The following is an 18737-nucleotide window of genomic DNA, read 5'->3' as shown; positions in this document are numbered from 1 at the left end:
GCAGGAACATTTTAAATGGGCCCTGCAGTACCTACCATGATTTCCAATTTGCTGCACCCCACACATTTCCATTCATGGTCTTTGCACTTATGCAGAAGCAAGAGATGATGTGCTCTGCACATCTTCAAATGAGGAGGAAGGACTTTGAATGTGGCACTTTTGCATTATCATCAATCACAGTGGCAGACCTCAAGACCACTGCAGCTGAAGAGGCACAGCACCAACTGATCAGTAATGCATGGGTGCAGGCACTGCATCACATCATGTCACAGCAGCCAATGGATGTGTGCTTGGATCTAATAATGCACATGCAAGTTATTGCAGTATGATACAGGGGACATGTCTGTTACTTGGGGGGCCTTCACTTTGGTTGACTATTAATCCTGTCAACCTCCATGATCTGATTGCACAGGTCTTTGTAGGCAAAAACATAGATCTCAACCATTTCAACTCACAGTTGGGATCTGATAGTAATCAGCATGCAGAGAACATTGTGATCAACCCTTATGCCACTGTGCAGTATTTTCATCAAATTATTCACACTGTTTTGGAAACTCTGTTTGGCATCCATAATCACAGCAACCATACATTGTCTGAAGTGGGCATGCTCAGGCAAGTAGCTGCATACTTCAGAGTAATGGAAGTACAAGGGAAAGGCACCTTGCATGTGCACATGCTGCTCTGGCTGGTGAACATGCCTAACCCAAATGACATGCAGGCATTATTGCAACAGGAATCATTTTGTGATGTCATTCAAAACTACATTTGGGCTAATATACACACCCATTTGGATGACCTCACCAAACAAGACCTGTTGAAGATGCCAAGAGATAATCAACTAGCATATTCACATCCCCATGACCCATGCACTTCAGGCTGGGAAGAAAGAACTCATGCTCTTGAATGACGACTGGTAATGTCTCAGCAACTCCATACATCAGCAAAACACAAAAATGTGTTAGTAACTCATAGCTGCCCATAGTATTTGCACAATTCCATATTAGTCCAAAGCAATGTCAAGCATCTTAGCAACTCATAGTGCCAGAGTAGACTACACCAGACTTGCCCAAAGTAGTGGCCAGCATCCAAGCAACTCATAGCACCTGAGTAAGCCACACCAGTGATACCAGCAATCCAAAGACCCATAGCTACCTAGCATACAAGGGAACAGACACACCTAGCTAATACAGCAACCTAGATTCCCACTGTAGTAGAGAACTTGGTAGATCTAACTTTGTTCCTATGCATGAAGGCAACAACACACAGACATAACATTCAGCATTTTTCAATAAGTACAGGAAAGTAATGGATAGTACTAGTCTAGATGAATGGCAAGTATTCAACTACCAGCATGCTCAATAACTGTGCCTATCAAGATCTGGCATAAGTAAAGTAGTGGCCCAACAGAAAAGAGCAAGCATAGCATACCATCAGACTTGAGAGATGGTTGCAGCTCACCAGCCAGAATGCTAACATTGAAAATAGGCTCCCCCAGTCCACATTTTTTCATTGCTACACATAATGAGCTGACCTCCATATCTTTTTCATGGACTCTTGCCTCACTGCTGCCCACCTTGTACTTGTACAACTTGGCCATTGATTTGTATTCATGGGCGATGCATGCAGCCAGAGCTTGTTCTGCATGAAAGACTTTGCATTGTGTGCACACTACATTGAGGAGGAGAAGTGCCTCATGAGAAAGTTGACAGATCTCCCCAACAATTCTGTTGTAAATCCTCTTGCACCTCCACCCACTCAGCAGAAAAAGGGTGGGGGCTGCAGTGCTGGCTAGGATGCAAAACTGAAGGTCAGTTCTAGTTATTTGCAAATATCAAGCTAACTGCTTGCAAAGTCCAATGTTGCCCCACCACCCTATGCACCTCCCATTGTGAATGGTCCTAGCCCAGCTGATATGCCTCCAGTGAGTGTCTTTTCATACTGATATACAATGTTCATTTCAGAATCCCATCCCTCAGTCTCCAACAGCGGTAGCAACACCTGTCTTCCATCAGCACCCCACAGACTCCCATCACTTTGGTTTCAGTGTTCTGGCTCAACAGCCAGGTCATATCATGCCTCCTGGGATGGAACCTGACCTTCAAGTGCTCAATAACCCTTATACCACCACGATTTGGGGAGACCAAGTTCCCAGTAATACATCTCATCTGCCAACACCCCAGCCCAACTACCAGTCTTAGTTTATCCCCCACCAGCCACCTGCTACTTTATCCCCCACCAGCTGCCTGCTACCATCCCCGACTCTTGTATCAACCCCTCTCTTGATAGCTTGCTCTCATCAAGACAAACTTTAGCAACCACTGATGTTCGCCACAAGAGTTCAGAGAAGCTGTCATCAGAGGGCTCCTCAGAAGAGGAGTCAGAGTCCTCGAGTAATAACCCATTGGACACAGAGGCTGGCAAGGTCTCTGGCGATGAGTCTGACAAAGATGAGGACAATGCATTTGGATGGGGTGCAATGAATCTTAGGCAATCAACTCATCCTGGTATGTGTCAGAGGTTATTATGGTATTGGCTCAACATTCTTTGTTAGGCTTCTCCCAAGAAACGATGACAAGCAATCCTATTCACCACAATTCCTTACCCCCTGACCATGAGTTTCAGTACTCATGCAACAAGGATGATGATGTGGCTCTGTGAAGCTTACAATCCAAGGACAAGGCTCAGCCAGAGGTACAAAAATGCCATTCCTGCTAGCTTTATTTATTCAGATTGTTATTTTAGGGTTCCCAACATGGCATTGTTGTCGACATTTTTGAATGCCACCATCGCACTAATGGCCATCCTTCTGTTCCCAATTGTGATCTTCTGACCCTTGCGCATGACTCAGTCAACGAAGTATCTCAGTGCACCAGAGCCCCTCATAACTCCAAGAAAGCTAAGGATGAGGGCCCATAGCCTTCACAACTGAGATTTTACAAGGCAGTATGGAAGGACTGTCTCAAAGATGCTAAGCAAGAATGCAGGGCTGCACATGCACTTTCTAACCCATTCCCATCAAAATCTCATGACTTCAACCTCTCCATAACAGAGGTGCTTGTCACTGTCATTGTTGAGTGGAATCAACACAGTGTGCAATTTGAAGATGGTGAGTAACAATATTTTCGCTTTATACATGTCTCATTATCCTAACTTTATAGGTTACTGGCCTGACCACAAGCAAGATATGGTGTGCCTCATAAGTAGTCCCATCTTTCAGTTACAGCTACTGACATACTGCCAGTAGCTCCTTGGTGATATATCTACCTGGCATTCAGAATTGAAGTCAGTTACACTGGCAACCATGCCATCCACATTCAACCTTATCCCTCCTTCTGATGTTGCACCATGGGTTTGTGTACAATGGATAGAGACCACTGCCACAAAGCTCCTTGACAACTCGCTTTTCCTGCAAGACAGTTTTGATGAGAATGTACATTCACATGGTTTGTTGTCTGCACTACTAACAGATTGGTTTATCAGGGAAAAACCAGGAATTTCACTCACCCTGCCCTCAAGGAAGCTGTCATACAATTCTACTATACCAGGACCTATCAAATTGTGGATCAGCATCCTGAGTCCTTCAACAATTCAGTTCCCCTTTCCTGTCTGGCTCTCGTCACAGCTGTGGTGAGTTATTTTACACCCTGAGTCACTGCAACTCAAACTTTTCTCACAGTATCATTGTGTGTTGGACAGATTTGCAAAGAATGGCACAGGAAAGATGATGCCTCAATTCTCTGGCAAGGCTTACATTTCCATTTTCCATGGCATGATGAAGGTGCTGAACAACATCCTTCATAATCCCTATCATGGCGTGAGGTTGCATGATCAGCTTTCTCAGTGGGTGAAGGAAGGATGGTAAGTACTGGGATGGCCAACATGCTTGTGCTGACTCCTCATATCAGGGCTGCACTGCAAGAGGTTGATTTGAATGTAGAAAGGTACCAGCACGTTCAGGCAGTCCTTGATTGATTTCATAATATCTAGTCCTGTCATACCTGTCATTACACATAGTATGCAATTGATGCCAATGCTCCTGTTCCTGTCATACCTGCTGTGAACTGTTCCTAGTTGTGGAGTGATCACATGTTTGCAAAGTAAACATTGAGATGGAGAGTACTGGACAACACCCCAAGGAGAGTACAGTCTGGCCAGTTTTGTACAGTGATATCTAAGCATGAAAGTTCCATAGCAATCCATAGTAAGTAAGATACTGGACAAAGTTCCATGACAATGTGACCATTCCATAGTAACAGGCAACTAGCCATAGCAAAAAGTGTTGTTGGGTGCATCTGTCCAGCCTGGACCTAGCTAGGGGACTCTGTGTATTATGGAGGACTATGGAGAGCTCCACAGCTCAATGTGATTTACTGATGTACATGCACAAGAGCAACTTGCCTACACATGCAGCAGGACAGCCTAGTATGCAAAAGAAGAGTGCCATTGCCACTGAGCAATGATGACTTCATGGATGAGTGTGGGAATTGGGGGCCTTGGCAAATGAATGGGTATATCAACACATACTGTTTGATGTTACTCATGACAATGTGGTGCAACAACAACTTAAAAATCAACACCAACAGTGTGGATACTAAAGATGTGGCATTCTATATCACTGCCTACACCACCAAAAAACAGAAAAAAAGTCACAACCTTTTGGCATTGATGGCCACCACTCTGCCATACCATATAGACAACCTGAAATATGATGATGTGTGTGAATGGAACTGCCTGTTTCTATATTGGTGTATCAATGTCATCAACCATGAAGCAGAACTTTCAGGTCCACAAGTGATGTCATACCTGACAGGATATGGTGATACATTCACTTCCCACAATTACACACTATTGTACACAGGCCCATTATTTAGTACAATGAAGCAGATGTATCCTGAATTCTGTGAAGGCATGACAGAGAGGTGAGCTTCTTTGTGGTGGGGTGCACATGAGTGGGAGTGTTGACCCACTATGATAATGGTCAGGTATGCCTACCATTCCATGAGTCAGGATGTCAAACACACAGATGGTGAAGACAATAATGACATTGTTACTTTGCTTTGTAGTGGGAGAGGGGAGTTATACACTTGCACACAAATGCAGGACTATCTACAGTGTGGTCCAGAATTGGAGGATCTGTCACTTTTGTCATTTGTCTGTGATACATGGGAGGAACAATACACACCCAGTGACAAGGAGAAGGGTTGAAAATCTGCCACAAGGGGTCAACCACCACACATGTGCTCTACATACCAAGACAACCACCCAAAAGCCAAAACACATTGACAAGTTTGTTGTGCCAAAGGACATAATATGCTTCCACAAATTCTAGGGCCATGGCTGCTGTGTCAGGATGACAGCAGGACATATAATTTCTACTGTGCTTGCATGTTGGCTTTGTTGAAGCCATGGCAATCAACTGTGGATCTGAAGAGCAATGGTGAGGAATGGTCAGTTGCTTATGATCACATGGAGGCATCAAGGTCAGGCATGTGTTGGCTGGTTTGCAATACTACTATGACTCCAAAATGGCATGTGAGACTGCAACAGTTGATGACAAGGCAGCACAACACATGCTGCTGGTACAAGATTGTCAAATGACAGAGGCTCTTGACAATGCATCTGAGCATGGGACAGAATCCAAAGACTGGACAGCAACTCTGTCAGAGGCAGATCTGGCAATGTTCAAATGTGACCAACTTTCTCCTCAAGAACAGGTGCATGCTAAAGAAGCTATTGCCATAGCACTGCAGTATTGAATCTTCAGTGCAAAAGGTGCAACACAGTTGTCAGAAACATATTGTTACTGGCTTGCAATAGGAAATGAGCGCCTTCAAGTTGAACAGTGGAAGATGGCCATGCAAGCTATGGTTAACAGTGCAGGGGACAGCAAGAGGGTGAACTCACAGGTGCTGGACAACAAAATGGACCATGGGAGTGTGATCAATAACAACAGCATCACATTCAACAATGCAGGTGGCACCTACATGCTCACACAATTGGTGACTGATGAGTATTGCGCAGAGGAACAGGAGAAATGAAGTGCAATGGGCAAGAACACTTGCCTTTTAGTTAGAATGGTAGTAGCTTTTGAGTAAGTTGTTTGAGGGGCTCAGTTGTCGAGTAGACAAGTGAAGAATGAATGTAAAATTCAATGGGGACTAAGGGAGAAATCCCCGAGTTTATATACATGAGTAGGTACGCATGGACCAGTAGTGTAAAAGGAAACTACTACTCAGTATAGTAAAGAATAGCATGGAAGGTCATGGAATATGATGTATAATATGACATCATTGTGGAGCTGATTGCTAAGGAATGTCATGTGACAAACAATGTGTTGATACACATGTTAGTCTAGATGTCAGAACTATTCAGATATTTCCAACACTCCCCCTCACTCTAAAATGGTAAAGTCACAAGACCCATTGACGAGCAATTAGTTTTGAACTTCTGCCACATTAAAGATTTTGTAAGACCATCTGCTTTTTGTTTATCAGTTTGAACGTATTCAATACTGAATAAATTATCTTGAACACATTCGCGAACGAAGTGCCATTGGATGTCGATATGCTTTGAACAACCGTCCAATACAGGATTCTCAGCTATAAAGTGAGCTCCCATATTATCGCAGTAGAGAATTGTTTTCTCGGTCTTGAGTTTAAGTTCTTCAAATAGCATAGAAAGCCATTTGATTTGTCTGGTAGCATTGCATAAAGCCATATATTCAGCTTCAGTGGAGGAAAGTGCGATTGTCTTCTGTTTGCGAGACCGCCAAGAAATGAGGGAATTGCCAAGGTACATGGCATAACCAGTGGTAGAATGATGTGTGTCTTTATTAGAAGCCCAATCAGAGTCTGCGAAGCCATAAATTCAAGATTCAAGTCCCGAATAGTATAAAGCCAATTTTGGAGTAGATGCAATATAGCGAACTATATGCAAGGCTTTATTTCGGTGATCTTCAGTAGGATTTGCCATATATTGTGACATGCAAATAACCGCAAAGGCAATATCAGGACAAGTACCAAGAGCCATATAGAGTAATGATCCTATGATTGACTGGTACTGTGACCGAAGAGAAGATGTGGCTTGATAGTCTGATGATGCTTTTTCCAGTTGATATCCCAAGGGTAATGGAGTGTGAACATTTCGAGCAGTCTCCATATTAAACTGTTTGATAACCTTCTTGACATAAGGTATCTGGTCAAGATATATTTCTTTCTTCGACCTATCTTGGTGAATTTGAATGCCAAGGTATTCCTTGACTTCACCAAGATCTCGGGATTCCCATTTCTTCATGAATTGTTCTTTCTTGGCTTTAAGAAGACATTTGTCCGAACCTAGAAAGAGTCCATCATCGACATAGACAAGGAAAATGACAATTCCTGCTTTGGATATATGGATGTATATTCCAGCATCCACTTTTGATCAGATATAGCCCATTTGAAGTAGAGATTGATGAAGGGCTTTATTCCATGCCAACACAGCTTGCTTTAAGCCATACAAGGCTCTAAGCAACCGATAAACCTTGTGTTCTTGACCCAGAACTTTGAAACCTTCAGGTTGCTCCATGTAAATTTCTTCATCAAGATTGCCATATAAGAAGGCAGTTTTTACATCCAGGGCTTCTGTGTCCCAATTTCTTTGGGCAGCGAAAGCAAGTATGATTCGAACAGTTTCGAATTGAGCCACTGGAGAGAAGGTATCTTCAAAGTTGGTACCAAATTCTTGTGTGAAGCCTTTTGCCACAAGACGAGCTTTATAACGACCATCGCTTTTGATAGTGAAAACCCATCGACACTTTACAGGTTTCCGATCTCTAGGAGGATCCACCAAAGTCCAAACATGTCTTTCTTCAATAGATTTTAATTTGTCCTTCATTGCATTGAACCATTTCTTTTGTAAATCGGGAGACAATTTTAACACGTCTTTATAATGTTCTGGAGATTCCTTGACTCAAGCAGCCAATGCAAACTCAAAGGGATGCATTTCAAGTTGTTGATCTGGCATGCCTTTTGGAAAGTCAGGAGTATACAGAACTGGAGTAAGTGGAGATCCAGGAGATGGAGGAGTAGTTCCTTGTGGATGTTCAGTCCACTGTCTAGGAACTTCAGGAGGAATTAGAGCAGGAGGTAACCTTGGAGAAGGAGGTCTGCACTCTTCTGCATATCTCCAAATATCTTCTCTGGAATTGTGAGCATGCTGCTCAGCATTACAAATCCACTGTTGTGCTTGATCCCGATTTTGTTGTATGTCTCATTCAATTTGGACTGGAGGTCTATCTCCATAAATGTTTCCAGGACGAGATACAGGTATAAATCGACATTTAGGACGAGGTTCTCTGTCACCGGCAGGTGGTTGAGCTCTGCGAACATTATGTGAGTCTCCTTGAATAAATTCAGGTTCATGTGGGTGCTGTATATGACGAGGGTCGACTGGTGGTGCAGCAGCAGGTGCTCTTCTTTGTTGTTGAGCTCTAGGCTGGTCTGCAGCTCTCTGCTGTGGGTTTTGTGGTTGTGGAGGAGTATTAGGACGAGGTGGTTGCTGGTGATGAGTCGGCGGTTGGATCTGATCAGGATCTGGAAGTGAATGAAGGCTTTCAGAATCGGAAACAGATGATTTATGGTCGTCTTCGGTATCGGGGTCAAAGGTATCAGATTTTGATTTCTGACCAGAGCAGAAAGGAAAAGAGTCTTCTACGAATTTTTGCAGTGCGAGAAAGAATAATCTTTTGTCCATATAGGAACTGATATCCTTTTGTGTTAGGCTCGTAGCCTAGAAAAATCATTTCGACTGCATGAGGTTCCAGTTTATCTTTTTGTTGTTCTTTAGGAACCCATACAAAGGCTTTGCAGCCAAAGGTGTGGAAATAGGTGATATCTGGGACTTTTCCTAAAAACAGTTCGACCGGAGTTTTGAATAGAATCCTTTTTAAAGGAGTTCTGTTGTACACATGAAGTGCACAATCGAAAGCAAAGTTCCAAAAGTGTTTTGGAACACAAGCATGGTGTCAAATGGTACCAGCTTTTTCTTGTATAGTCCTATTGAACCTTTTGGCTCGACCATTTTGCTGTGGTTGATCAGCAATGGATAGATAATGGGTAATGCCATGCAAAGAAAGGAGCGCTTTGAAAGTAGAACCCATAAACTCTCCCCCTCGATCCGAACGGAGTGCAAGTAGATGATGTCCAGTAGTATTTTGCATAGACACCATCCAATTGGCAAAAGCAGTATAGGTGTTGGATTTGGTATGAAGGTAGAGGCAAAAACCATAGGACGAGTAATCATCCAAGAGGGTTAAAACATATTTGGACCAAAAGTAGGACTTGACAGGTAATTCGAGAAGGTCAGCATGGACCAACTCAAGAGGTTTAGTTGCTTGTTTCCATGATGGTTTGAAAGCTTTGGAAGAAAGTTTGCCTTGTGCACAACCTTTACAAGAGGTAGTCTCCCCCTGTATTTGTATATCATTATTTAGGCCTAATCTGCAAATATGTCTGAGAACTGCTTGTGCAGGGTGACACATGCAATTATGCCAGAGAGACTCTTGAGATTCCTTGACCAAAGGGCAAAGGACCCCATAGGCAGTGGTAGGTGGAAGCAGTATGCCCACAAACCAGTGAAGAGGTGAAGTCGGTGAAGCTACTTTTGCTTCAAGGACAATCCAGCCATTTGGTGCTCTGATAGTCTCGCCTTGAAGTGTCACTGTACTCCTATACCTGTTATTGAGGAGTGCATTTCATGAACATAGTCGCTTTGAAAATAAAGGACTGTAAACAACATTATGCAGTGGTAGGTTACTGCCATTTTCCAGGCGAATAACCACTGTTCCTTGACCGAGAAGTTGAACCTTTTTTGTGCCTGCAGTAGAGGCCAAAGGTGGATTTTTAAAGTCTCGATAAGTCAAGAAATCAGTTTTAAATGGAGTCACATGATGTGATGCTCCAGAATCCAACATCCATAAAGACTCACCCTTTGGTAGGTTCTTTTTGAGATTCGTATATGACAATGGTACACCCAAAGGGTAACAGTCATAAGAATTGAAGGCATGACCATCAAATTGCATGGAGAGGCAGATTTGTTGGGATCATACTCGATGTCTGGATTATGCTTAATACAAAAAGGTTTACATACAGGTTTTTCTGGAACAGATTCGTGAAATTGTGATAAGGACATTGGGCGATTCTTCTTTTTAGAAGATTTTATAAGTACGGATTTTCAGAGAGATTCTCTGTCTCTACAATTCTGTCCTCGAAATTGAGGGGAAGAGAGATTAAAAGTCCATTTGTTTGGTGTAGCCGAATCACCATAGTCCTCAACATTCCTATTCTCCACCATGTTCTCGCCAGCCAAAATGGTATTTCCCATTCGTATTGAGGGTTCAAGGGAACCATTCATGTGTCCCATCCTGCTCAGTAGGGGGAAGGGAAATCTTCCTCAGATAAGAGTCCAAGTACTTCCATTGCTTCGGTTCCTGAAGGGAAACCTCCAGCAGGTTGCAAGAGTTGGCTGTTTGGCGACAAATAGAACATTGGCAGGCATTAGAGCCAGGAATGTTAACACGAATCTTGACTGACTCAACTTGATCCGGTTGGAAATTTTGAATTTCCTCCAGATACCAAGGAGCAAGATTTCCTGTGGTGACATCTACTGGATAATTGGGGGAATCCCCAACTGTTTCCATCGCCATAGTAAGATCTTGGCAGGAAAGATCAGGATCATACATCTCGGTGTCAGTTATGACATGTTGTCCAAGATAAGTATTCAAGTCACTAGAGTAGACTCGTTCAACCAGAGTTTGATCCAGGAGAGAATACTCTGGAGAAGGTTTGCAGGAAGGAATATTAATAGCAGCAGCGTCAAATTCTTCGGCCACATTCTCAAATTGTTCCTGATCTGGGTAGACGTCCCAAGATCTGGTATTAGGATCATAGGAACCTTCTGGAAGTTCCTCAATATAGGCAGTGTCAATTGCTTCCGCACCTTCTACTTCGAGATTGCTGGCTCGGGCTTTGCCCTTGCCACAGCATCTGTTTTGGCCTTGGCCACGAGTACCAGAACCTTGCTGCTGTTGTGGTTGTGAATAGGGAGTGTAACCTCCATGTCCACGTCCATGATTTCCATGACCTTTTCCACGACCTCCACGGTAACCGCGAAAGGATCCTGATCCAGATCCAGATTGATGATCAGATGTGTTATGACCACCTCTGCAAATTTGACAGAGTGGCAGCTTATTCATTCATGCCAGAAGAGAGTTTGACTCCTGTTTGATCTGGGTAGATGAAGACCCAGATTTATCCTGTTGTGGAAGCATAGATTTGCCCAATTTGTGGGCCCAGACTTCTTTCATTCAAGGTATGACAGCATCAGGATTTAATTGATTGGCGGCAATAGAGGATAATATATTGATGGGTGCCTGTTCCCAGGCTTGAGTCATAGAATGAACCAGGATGAGCACTTTCATTTTGTCATTCAGGGTAATACCCTGTGCGCTAATGGCAGCGAGAAGCATGTTGATCTCAGCTATTTTAGCCATTATGTCATCCTTGGGTTTAATTTGGATACGGATAAGGCATTGGAATTCCATAAAGGTTGTCATCGCCGAAGGAGTTCCATATGAGTTATTTAAGGCAACCCATTTTTCATTTGATGTTGCCAACCTGTCAATGGACATTGCGATCATCGGATCACAATAAAGAGTAAGAATGCCTTGGGCACGTGCATCAGAGGTATCCCAGGCAGTAATATCTGCAGCGGCAGTGCCAGCTCCAGGTCTTGCAATTGTTCTGCCAACAATTCCCATAATGCCAAGGGTTTGCATATAAGCCTTCATAAGAATTGCCCAAGAGGCATAGTTCAAGCCATTAAGCTTGGGGATTTGCTTAGAAAGACCTTCGGACATCTAGTGTCAAAAGTCCATAAGCAGGTGTTCATATAAGAACAAGTGAGTCAGATGGATTTTAATGGATGGAGGATTTAATTCATGAATCCAATTGCATTTTGGTCTGCGAGCAGATGCTCTAGCAGCTTGAGATGGGCATTTTCGGCGAGGTTTAGGGATATAGGGTTGAGGATTTTGCCAAGGCCGATCAATAGGAGTACCTCTCTCAGCGAATCTCCGTGAAGAGATGCGAGAGTTGTTGCGCTCTAGACTTTCAAAGTCTAGTGGGGTGAAATAGTGGTAACTCAAAAGAGGCCACTTGCAGTTATGCAAAGGTTCGCCACCAGAAGTGAATCCCAGATAGGGATCAGCGCAAGAATATGGTACATTGATGGCATAGGTATGGTGGAAATGAGTATCCCTAACTAATACTTCGAGACAATTGTATGACTCGTCAATGATGCAAGTATTAGTTAACCAATGGTTTCACCCGCCTGATACATACGGTATGTCCAGTGTACTTGGGAGAGGATAGCTTTTGGCATATGGCTCTTGCCTCACGAGCTCGGCTAAGAGCTGTAGTGCGTATTCTGCAAGGTCTGGGTTCTGCGAGATAATCGAAATCATTCTTCTCCATGACACATTCGAGATTGCTAAGAATCTCTGCTGTTCCAGGCCAGTAAGTGAACTCAGCGTTATTGGGAGAGTCACCCCAGTAAAGATGCCTGTTAGCAGGTGTATATCACAAGCTATCTCCCACATCGGTTTCATCCCGGTACCGTTGAATAAACCTAAAGAGACCGCTATCAAAGCAGTCTCCTCCGTGTCTGTGCTCCTGGAACCATCTCGGGATACATCTGACGTCTGTGAAACCGTCCACCCAAACTCCTCGGAAATGGAACTCAAGATGTTGGTTCCAAACATGGAGAGTAGGGATGATCCCGTTGAAGCATGGGTCATAGAGGGGATGGATGTTATAGTAGATGTAGACAAAGGTATCATGCATGACCGAGAAGGCTGGAACAGTGTCGAGGGAAGGATCTTCATAGTATGCTGAAGGAAGATCGCAACCATTAAAGTTAGCGATTGCATGTGGAGTCGACATATGAGAAAGTTTAGGGAAGAAATTGGTGAGGTAGCCATGGAACGCTAAGTGGAGGCCTGGATAGAAGAAGGGTGATTCGAAACCAGGAAAGTGGGGCATTTGTTGCCACGCTGTTTCCACAGTGTCAATGGGAATGAGGTATGTAGCTGGATTCAGCTTTTTGAAGAATGCCATTGATGATGGAACTGCTTCTCTCCAAGTAGCACAGGACCGTACATATAACATCTCGGTATATTCTATGATCTCTTTTACTGCATATTTCCGCCACTTTACATCATACATCCCGTTGCATTGCTCAGCGATAGCGAGCTCGAGTTTCTTTGCAGTAACCAAAGACATCTTGTAAAGACCAAAGATTAGTTCCCGTAGTTGATAAAACTTATCACAAACGAGTTATAACAAAGTGAACTCTGCATTATCGTCAGGGACGACAGTGAGAACATGCTCAGGACTGAGCAACTCGTTTAGAGCAAGAACCTCCTCAGGGAGAGGCATAGGTGCCTGACGTGGAGAAGGCGGATCTCGCACTTCAACCTCGTCATAGGGCGGTACAGGATCTAAATTGGCGTCTTGGTCGATATCTTGGTCGATATTGGGAAGATGGAAATGGAGGTAATGAGGCAGTGGAGTTAGAGGTCAATGAGCGAGCATCTGAAGTAGAGCTCTGCGAACAACAACGTCTTGTAACAAATGTTGTCACCATCGCCACCAGGTGGAGAGACCTAGAAAAGAAAACCAAAATGCGACCGAGCGTATAAAAAGCTCACACAGATAAATCGGATCATGACCACCATAATGAAGTAAAAGCACAGCCTGATTAAGGCTGGCTACCAGCGACACAGCGAAGACTACTACTACCATCCCTAGCACATCTAGGCCTACGACATCCATTGTGATTTGCCCGTTGGCAGTGATTGCTCAATGCAAATGTGTAAATAGCTTGCCGCCTAGCATAGGGTGGGGCTCATAACCTATTGTGCAGAGGAATGGGAGAAATGAAGAGCAATGGGCAAGAACACTTGCCTTTTAGTTAGAACGGTAGTAGCTTTTGAGTAAGTTGTTTGAGGGGCTCAGTTGTCGAGTAGACAAGTGAAGAACAAATGTAAAATTCAATGGGGACTAAGGGAGAAATCCCCAAGTTTATATACATGAGTAGGTACGCACGGACCAGTAGCGTAAAAGGAAACTACTACTCAGTATAGTAAAGAATAGCATGGAAGGTCATGGAATATGACATATAATATGACATCATTGTGGAGCTGATTGCTAAGGAATGTCATGTGACGAACAACGTGTTGATACACATGTTAGTCTAGATGTCAGAACTATTCAGATATTTCCAACAATGAGCACACTCTCGAGCCTCATAATGTGGATGACTTATTGGAAGATCAGTGGTGTGCATATGATATCATTGAATGGCACTTACTGCAGTTTGTGGCTGGGAGGTGTCCTGATCAACTGTGCATGATCATACCAGGTGAAGGAGGAGTTGGGAAGTTGAAGACAATTCAGATGATCACTGATAATTTCATTCACCTACATGTTGGAGATATGCTCATCAAGGCTGCATACACTGGCATTGCAGCATCAGTCATTGATGGCAAGACTTTACACAACATAGGTACAGTCACTCACCACTGGTGGTGCTTTCATATGTGTCATCACCAGTCACTAACACCAGTGTCACAGGCATGATACCACTGAATGGAGGGAAACAGTCAGCACAGATGAAGAAATTGCAGGAGGAATACTGGCATGACAAACACTATCTTATCATCAACAAGATGTCCATGGTCTCTCATCCATTCTTGGCCTGACTCTCCAACATCATTTGCCACATGTGCACTGGTACCAATGACACCCCATCAGACCTTCCATTTGGTGGCCTCAATGTTATCCTTGTCAGTGACTTTCATCAATTCCCTCTGGTGGCTACAAAAGTGTCAGCACCTTTATTCTGGCCATGCAACATGGAAAAGGATAACAAGGATGAACTTCTGGGTCATCGCATTTATGAACAGTTCGATGTCATGGTGTGGCTGAAGACTCAGGTGAGAGTGACAGATCCTGAGTGGCATGATCTGTTGCAGCACATTTGCAATGGCAGCTGCAATGAACATCACATCAACATGCTTTGTGGACTGGTGTTGGACAATGCTACATGTCCACCTACCAACTTCCATTCATTGCCTTGGAAAGACACAGTGTTGGTGACACCACAGCATGCTGTGCATATGCAGTGGAATTCAATGACTGCCAATGAACAGGTGAATATGGAGAATATATCACTTATCAGCTGTCTGGCTCTGGACTCAATAGGTGGTCATGTGCTCAGCTTGCCTGAGAAATTTGCAGTGGCAGCCAATCTGAAAAATGGACATGGATGCAATTGCCAGGAACAAGGTGGGCTGTCAGATGAGGTGGTGCTTGCAATCAGCATGCATGTGATGGTAACATTCAACATTGCCACTGATCTTGACATCACAAATGGTGCATGAGGGTGCATGGTCAATATTATGCTCAACTCAAGAGAAAGCATGAAGAGATCTGCAAACAATGTCATTCAGCTGGAATATCCACCAGTTTATGTGCTTGTGGAGATGAACTGCACCAAAGCAAGTGCACTGCCAGGTCTCCCCACTGGTGTCCTGCTGGTGACACCTATGTGTAGAACATTCTCAATCACATCTGCAGGTGGCAAGCACTCCACAATAAGCCATTTGCAATTGCCAATAACACCTGCATGTGCTTTCATGGACTATTGCGCTCAGGTGCAAACACTCGAACACTGCATCATGGACATTGGCTTGCCACCTAGTGGTCAATTGACACCATTCAACGCATACATCACCTTGTCACAAAGCCAAAGCCATGACATGATTCAGCTTTTAAGAGACTTCGATGTGTGGTTTTTCATGCAGCATCCCAGTGAATATTTACGGAGCAAAGACAAGTGTTTGCATAAAATGGATGAAACAAGCAAGCAGTGGTGGCAAACAACAAAGGGGTCAGGGGGTGTATACAGACAATTACATGCTCTGACATGACATTGTGCACTGTGCAGTACACTAATATGATAGTAAATGTCCGTCAATGGCCATCGGCATGCCTTACAGGCGAAGCTCACTGCTGGTTGTTATGTGGCTGGTGGGATTTTCTGCGCAGACTTGATGTTGAAGCACATGCGCAGATGTCGAAAAAGGCATCTCAATTTTTGGGGTGCAGTGACCTTGTAAACAAGGTGATAGTCAGAGCTTGAAACATCCATAGTGCAGTTTTGCATGTAGACTATCACAAGTGGGACCAATACAGTGCCAGAAAATCCTCTTGACAACTCTCTGGCCATTCTGAAAGTTGAATCTAATACTGCTGACTTCTTCCAACTGCTGTATTTCAGGCAAACAATGCTTGTGGGAAAGTAGGTAACCCAAATGTGGTGGGCTTGGCCGGTCAGTCGCTGGGCCATCAGAGTTTATTTAAGTACTACAGTACAATGTATAGCTTGGTGTAGTAACATTACGGAAAAGCCTCGTATCACACAGATGGGACAAATCAGGCTTAGGTAGGCTAAATAACGGGTCTCGAGGATTGAGATTTCTCTTTTACTGTGCAGGTACGTTATGTGCCATGTGCCAATACATTTTCAAACTCCAGCAATGATGCCGGTCAGTGCTGGTCAATGGTAATCGTTACTTGTCAGGCTGCTGTCCGCTTGAGAGACTCGATAACGAAGCTGAAAACAACCTTGAAACGACTGCGAGTGTTGGAAATATCCTAATAGTTCTGACATCTAGACTGATCCAGACTTACACATGCATCAACATGTTGTTCATCACATGATGTTCCTTAGCAAGCAGCTCCACAATGATGTCATACTGACATCATACTATATGTCATATTCCATGACCTTCTGCGCTATTCCTTACTATACTGAGTAGTAGTTTCCTTTTACGCTACTGGTCCGTGCGTACCTACTCATGTATATAAACTCGGGGATTTCTTCCTCAATCCCCATCGAATTCTACATTCATTCTTCACTTGTCTACTTGACAACTGAGCCCCTCAAAACAAATCAAGCTTACTTCAAATGCTACTACCGTTCTGATATAAGGCAAGTGTTCTTGCCATATTGCTCTTCGTTCTCCTGTTCCTCTGCACAATAGGTTATGAGCCCTGCCTATTACTAGGTGGCAAGCTATTTACACATTTGCATTGAGCGATCACTGCCGACAGGCAAATCACGATGGATGTCATAGGCCTAGATGCACTAGGAATGGTAGTAGTAGTTTTCACCGTGTCGCTGGCTGCTGGTCTTAACCAGGCGGTACTTTTACTTCATTATGGTGGCTATGATCTGATTGATCTACACGAGTTGTTTGTACGCTCGGTAGCCTTTTGGCTTTCTTTTCTAGGTCTCTCTGCTTGGTGGCGAAGGCGACAGTTTCTGCTACAAGAGCAGATTCTTCGCAGAGTGCTGTTACAGCGACTCATTCTTCATCCTCCAACTCTGCCCCCTCATTACCTCCATTTCCATCTTCCTGACGTCGACCATGATGCTGACCTTGATCCCATTCCACCTTATGACGAGGTTGAAGCACGTAACCCGCCTTCTCCATGTCGGGCTCCAACTCCTCTTCCAGAGGAGGTCGCTGCATTAAACGAGTTACTGAATCCCAAGCTCGTTCTTGCTATTGTTGACGACGATAACGTGGAGTTCGACTTGCTCTAATACTCGTTTGTGCTATTCTTATCAAGAAACGGTAACTAATCTACAGTCTTTGCAAGATGTCTTTGGTCGTCGCAAAGAAACTTGAGCTCGCTATTGCTGAGCAGCGGGATGGAATGTATGAAGTAAAGTGGCAGAAGTACGCGGTAAAAGAGATTATAGAATATACTGAGATGTTATATGTACACGACTGTGCGAGTTGGAGAGAAGCGGTTCCTTCGTCGGTGGCTTTCTTCAAGAAGCCAAACCCTGTGACATATCTCATCCCAGTAGACACTGTGGAAACAGCGTGGCAACAAATGCCCCACTTTCCCAGGTTCGAATCGCCCTTCTTCTATCTGGGTCTCCACTTAGCCTTCCATGGCTACCTTACCAACTTCTTCCCTAAACTTTCCCATACGTCGACTCCTCACGCCATCGCTAATTTTAACGGTTGCGATTTACCCAGTGCCTATTATGAAGATCCTTCCCTCAACACTGTTCCCACATTCACGGTCACCCACGATACTTTCATATATGTCTACTACAACGTCCACCCCCTCTACGATCCATGCTTCAATGGCGTCATCCCTCCTCTCCGCCTTTGGAACCAACATCTTGAGTTCCATTTCCAAGGAACTTGGGTTGACAGAAGCACCGACGTTGCCTGTATCCCAGGGTGGTTCCGAGAACGGAGACACGGAGGAGACAGGTTTGATAGTGACCTCTTTAGGTCTTTACGATGGTATAGGGATGAAGCAGATGTGGGAGTTACCCTGCGATATAACTCTGCTAACCGGCATCTTTCATGGGGTCCAGACCCCATTAACGCAGAGTTCGCTTACTGGCCTGGATCAGAAGAGGTTCTATGTGATCTTGAACATGTCATGGACAACACTACTTTTGACTATCTCGCAGCTCCCCGACCTTGAGGAATACGCACCACGGCTCTTAGCCGAGCTCGTGAAGCTCGAGCCATACATCAAAAATTATCCTCTTCCAAACTCGCTGGACGCACCATACATATCAGGCGGCCGAAACCATTGGGA

The 18737-nt window shown here is 44.1% G+C and overlaps 1 protein-coding gene across 1 annotated transcript; it reads left to right on the top strand.

Annotated features, from left to right (window-relative positions):
- Positions 1–1912: 1912 nt before the first annotated feature.
- On the top strand, positions 1913–4060 carry F5J12DRAFT_784054 (uncharacterized protein; the record flags this gene model as incomplete). Its single annotated transcript, XM_051742970.1, has 10 exons — positions 1913–1921; positions 1962–2144; positions 2240–2504; positions 2945–3106; positions 3159–3187; positions 3245–3430; positions 3481–3627; positions 3677–3858; positions 3906–3941; positions 4015–4060. 10 exons carry the CDS (start codon positions 1913–1915, stop codon positions 4058–4060), a joined length of 1245 nt encoding a protein of 414 aa, XP_051598549.1.
- Positions 4061–18737: the final 14677 nt, after the last annotated feature.

This window comes from Pisolithus orientalis (assembly GCF_024613125.1).
Source record: "Pisolithus orientalis strain OTSU chromosome Unknown F5J12scaffold_22, whole genome shotgun sequence".
In the NCBI taxonomy this organism is placed as follows: Eukaryota; Fungi; Basidiomycota; class Agaricomycetes; order Boletales; family Pisolithaceae; genus Pisolithus; species Pisolithus orientalis.
Note: the sequence above shows the minus strand (reverse complement) of the source record. Positions and strands in the feature narration are given on the sequence as shown.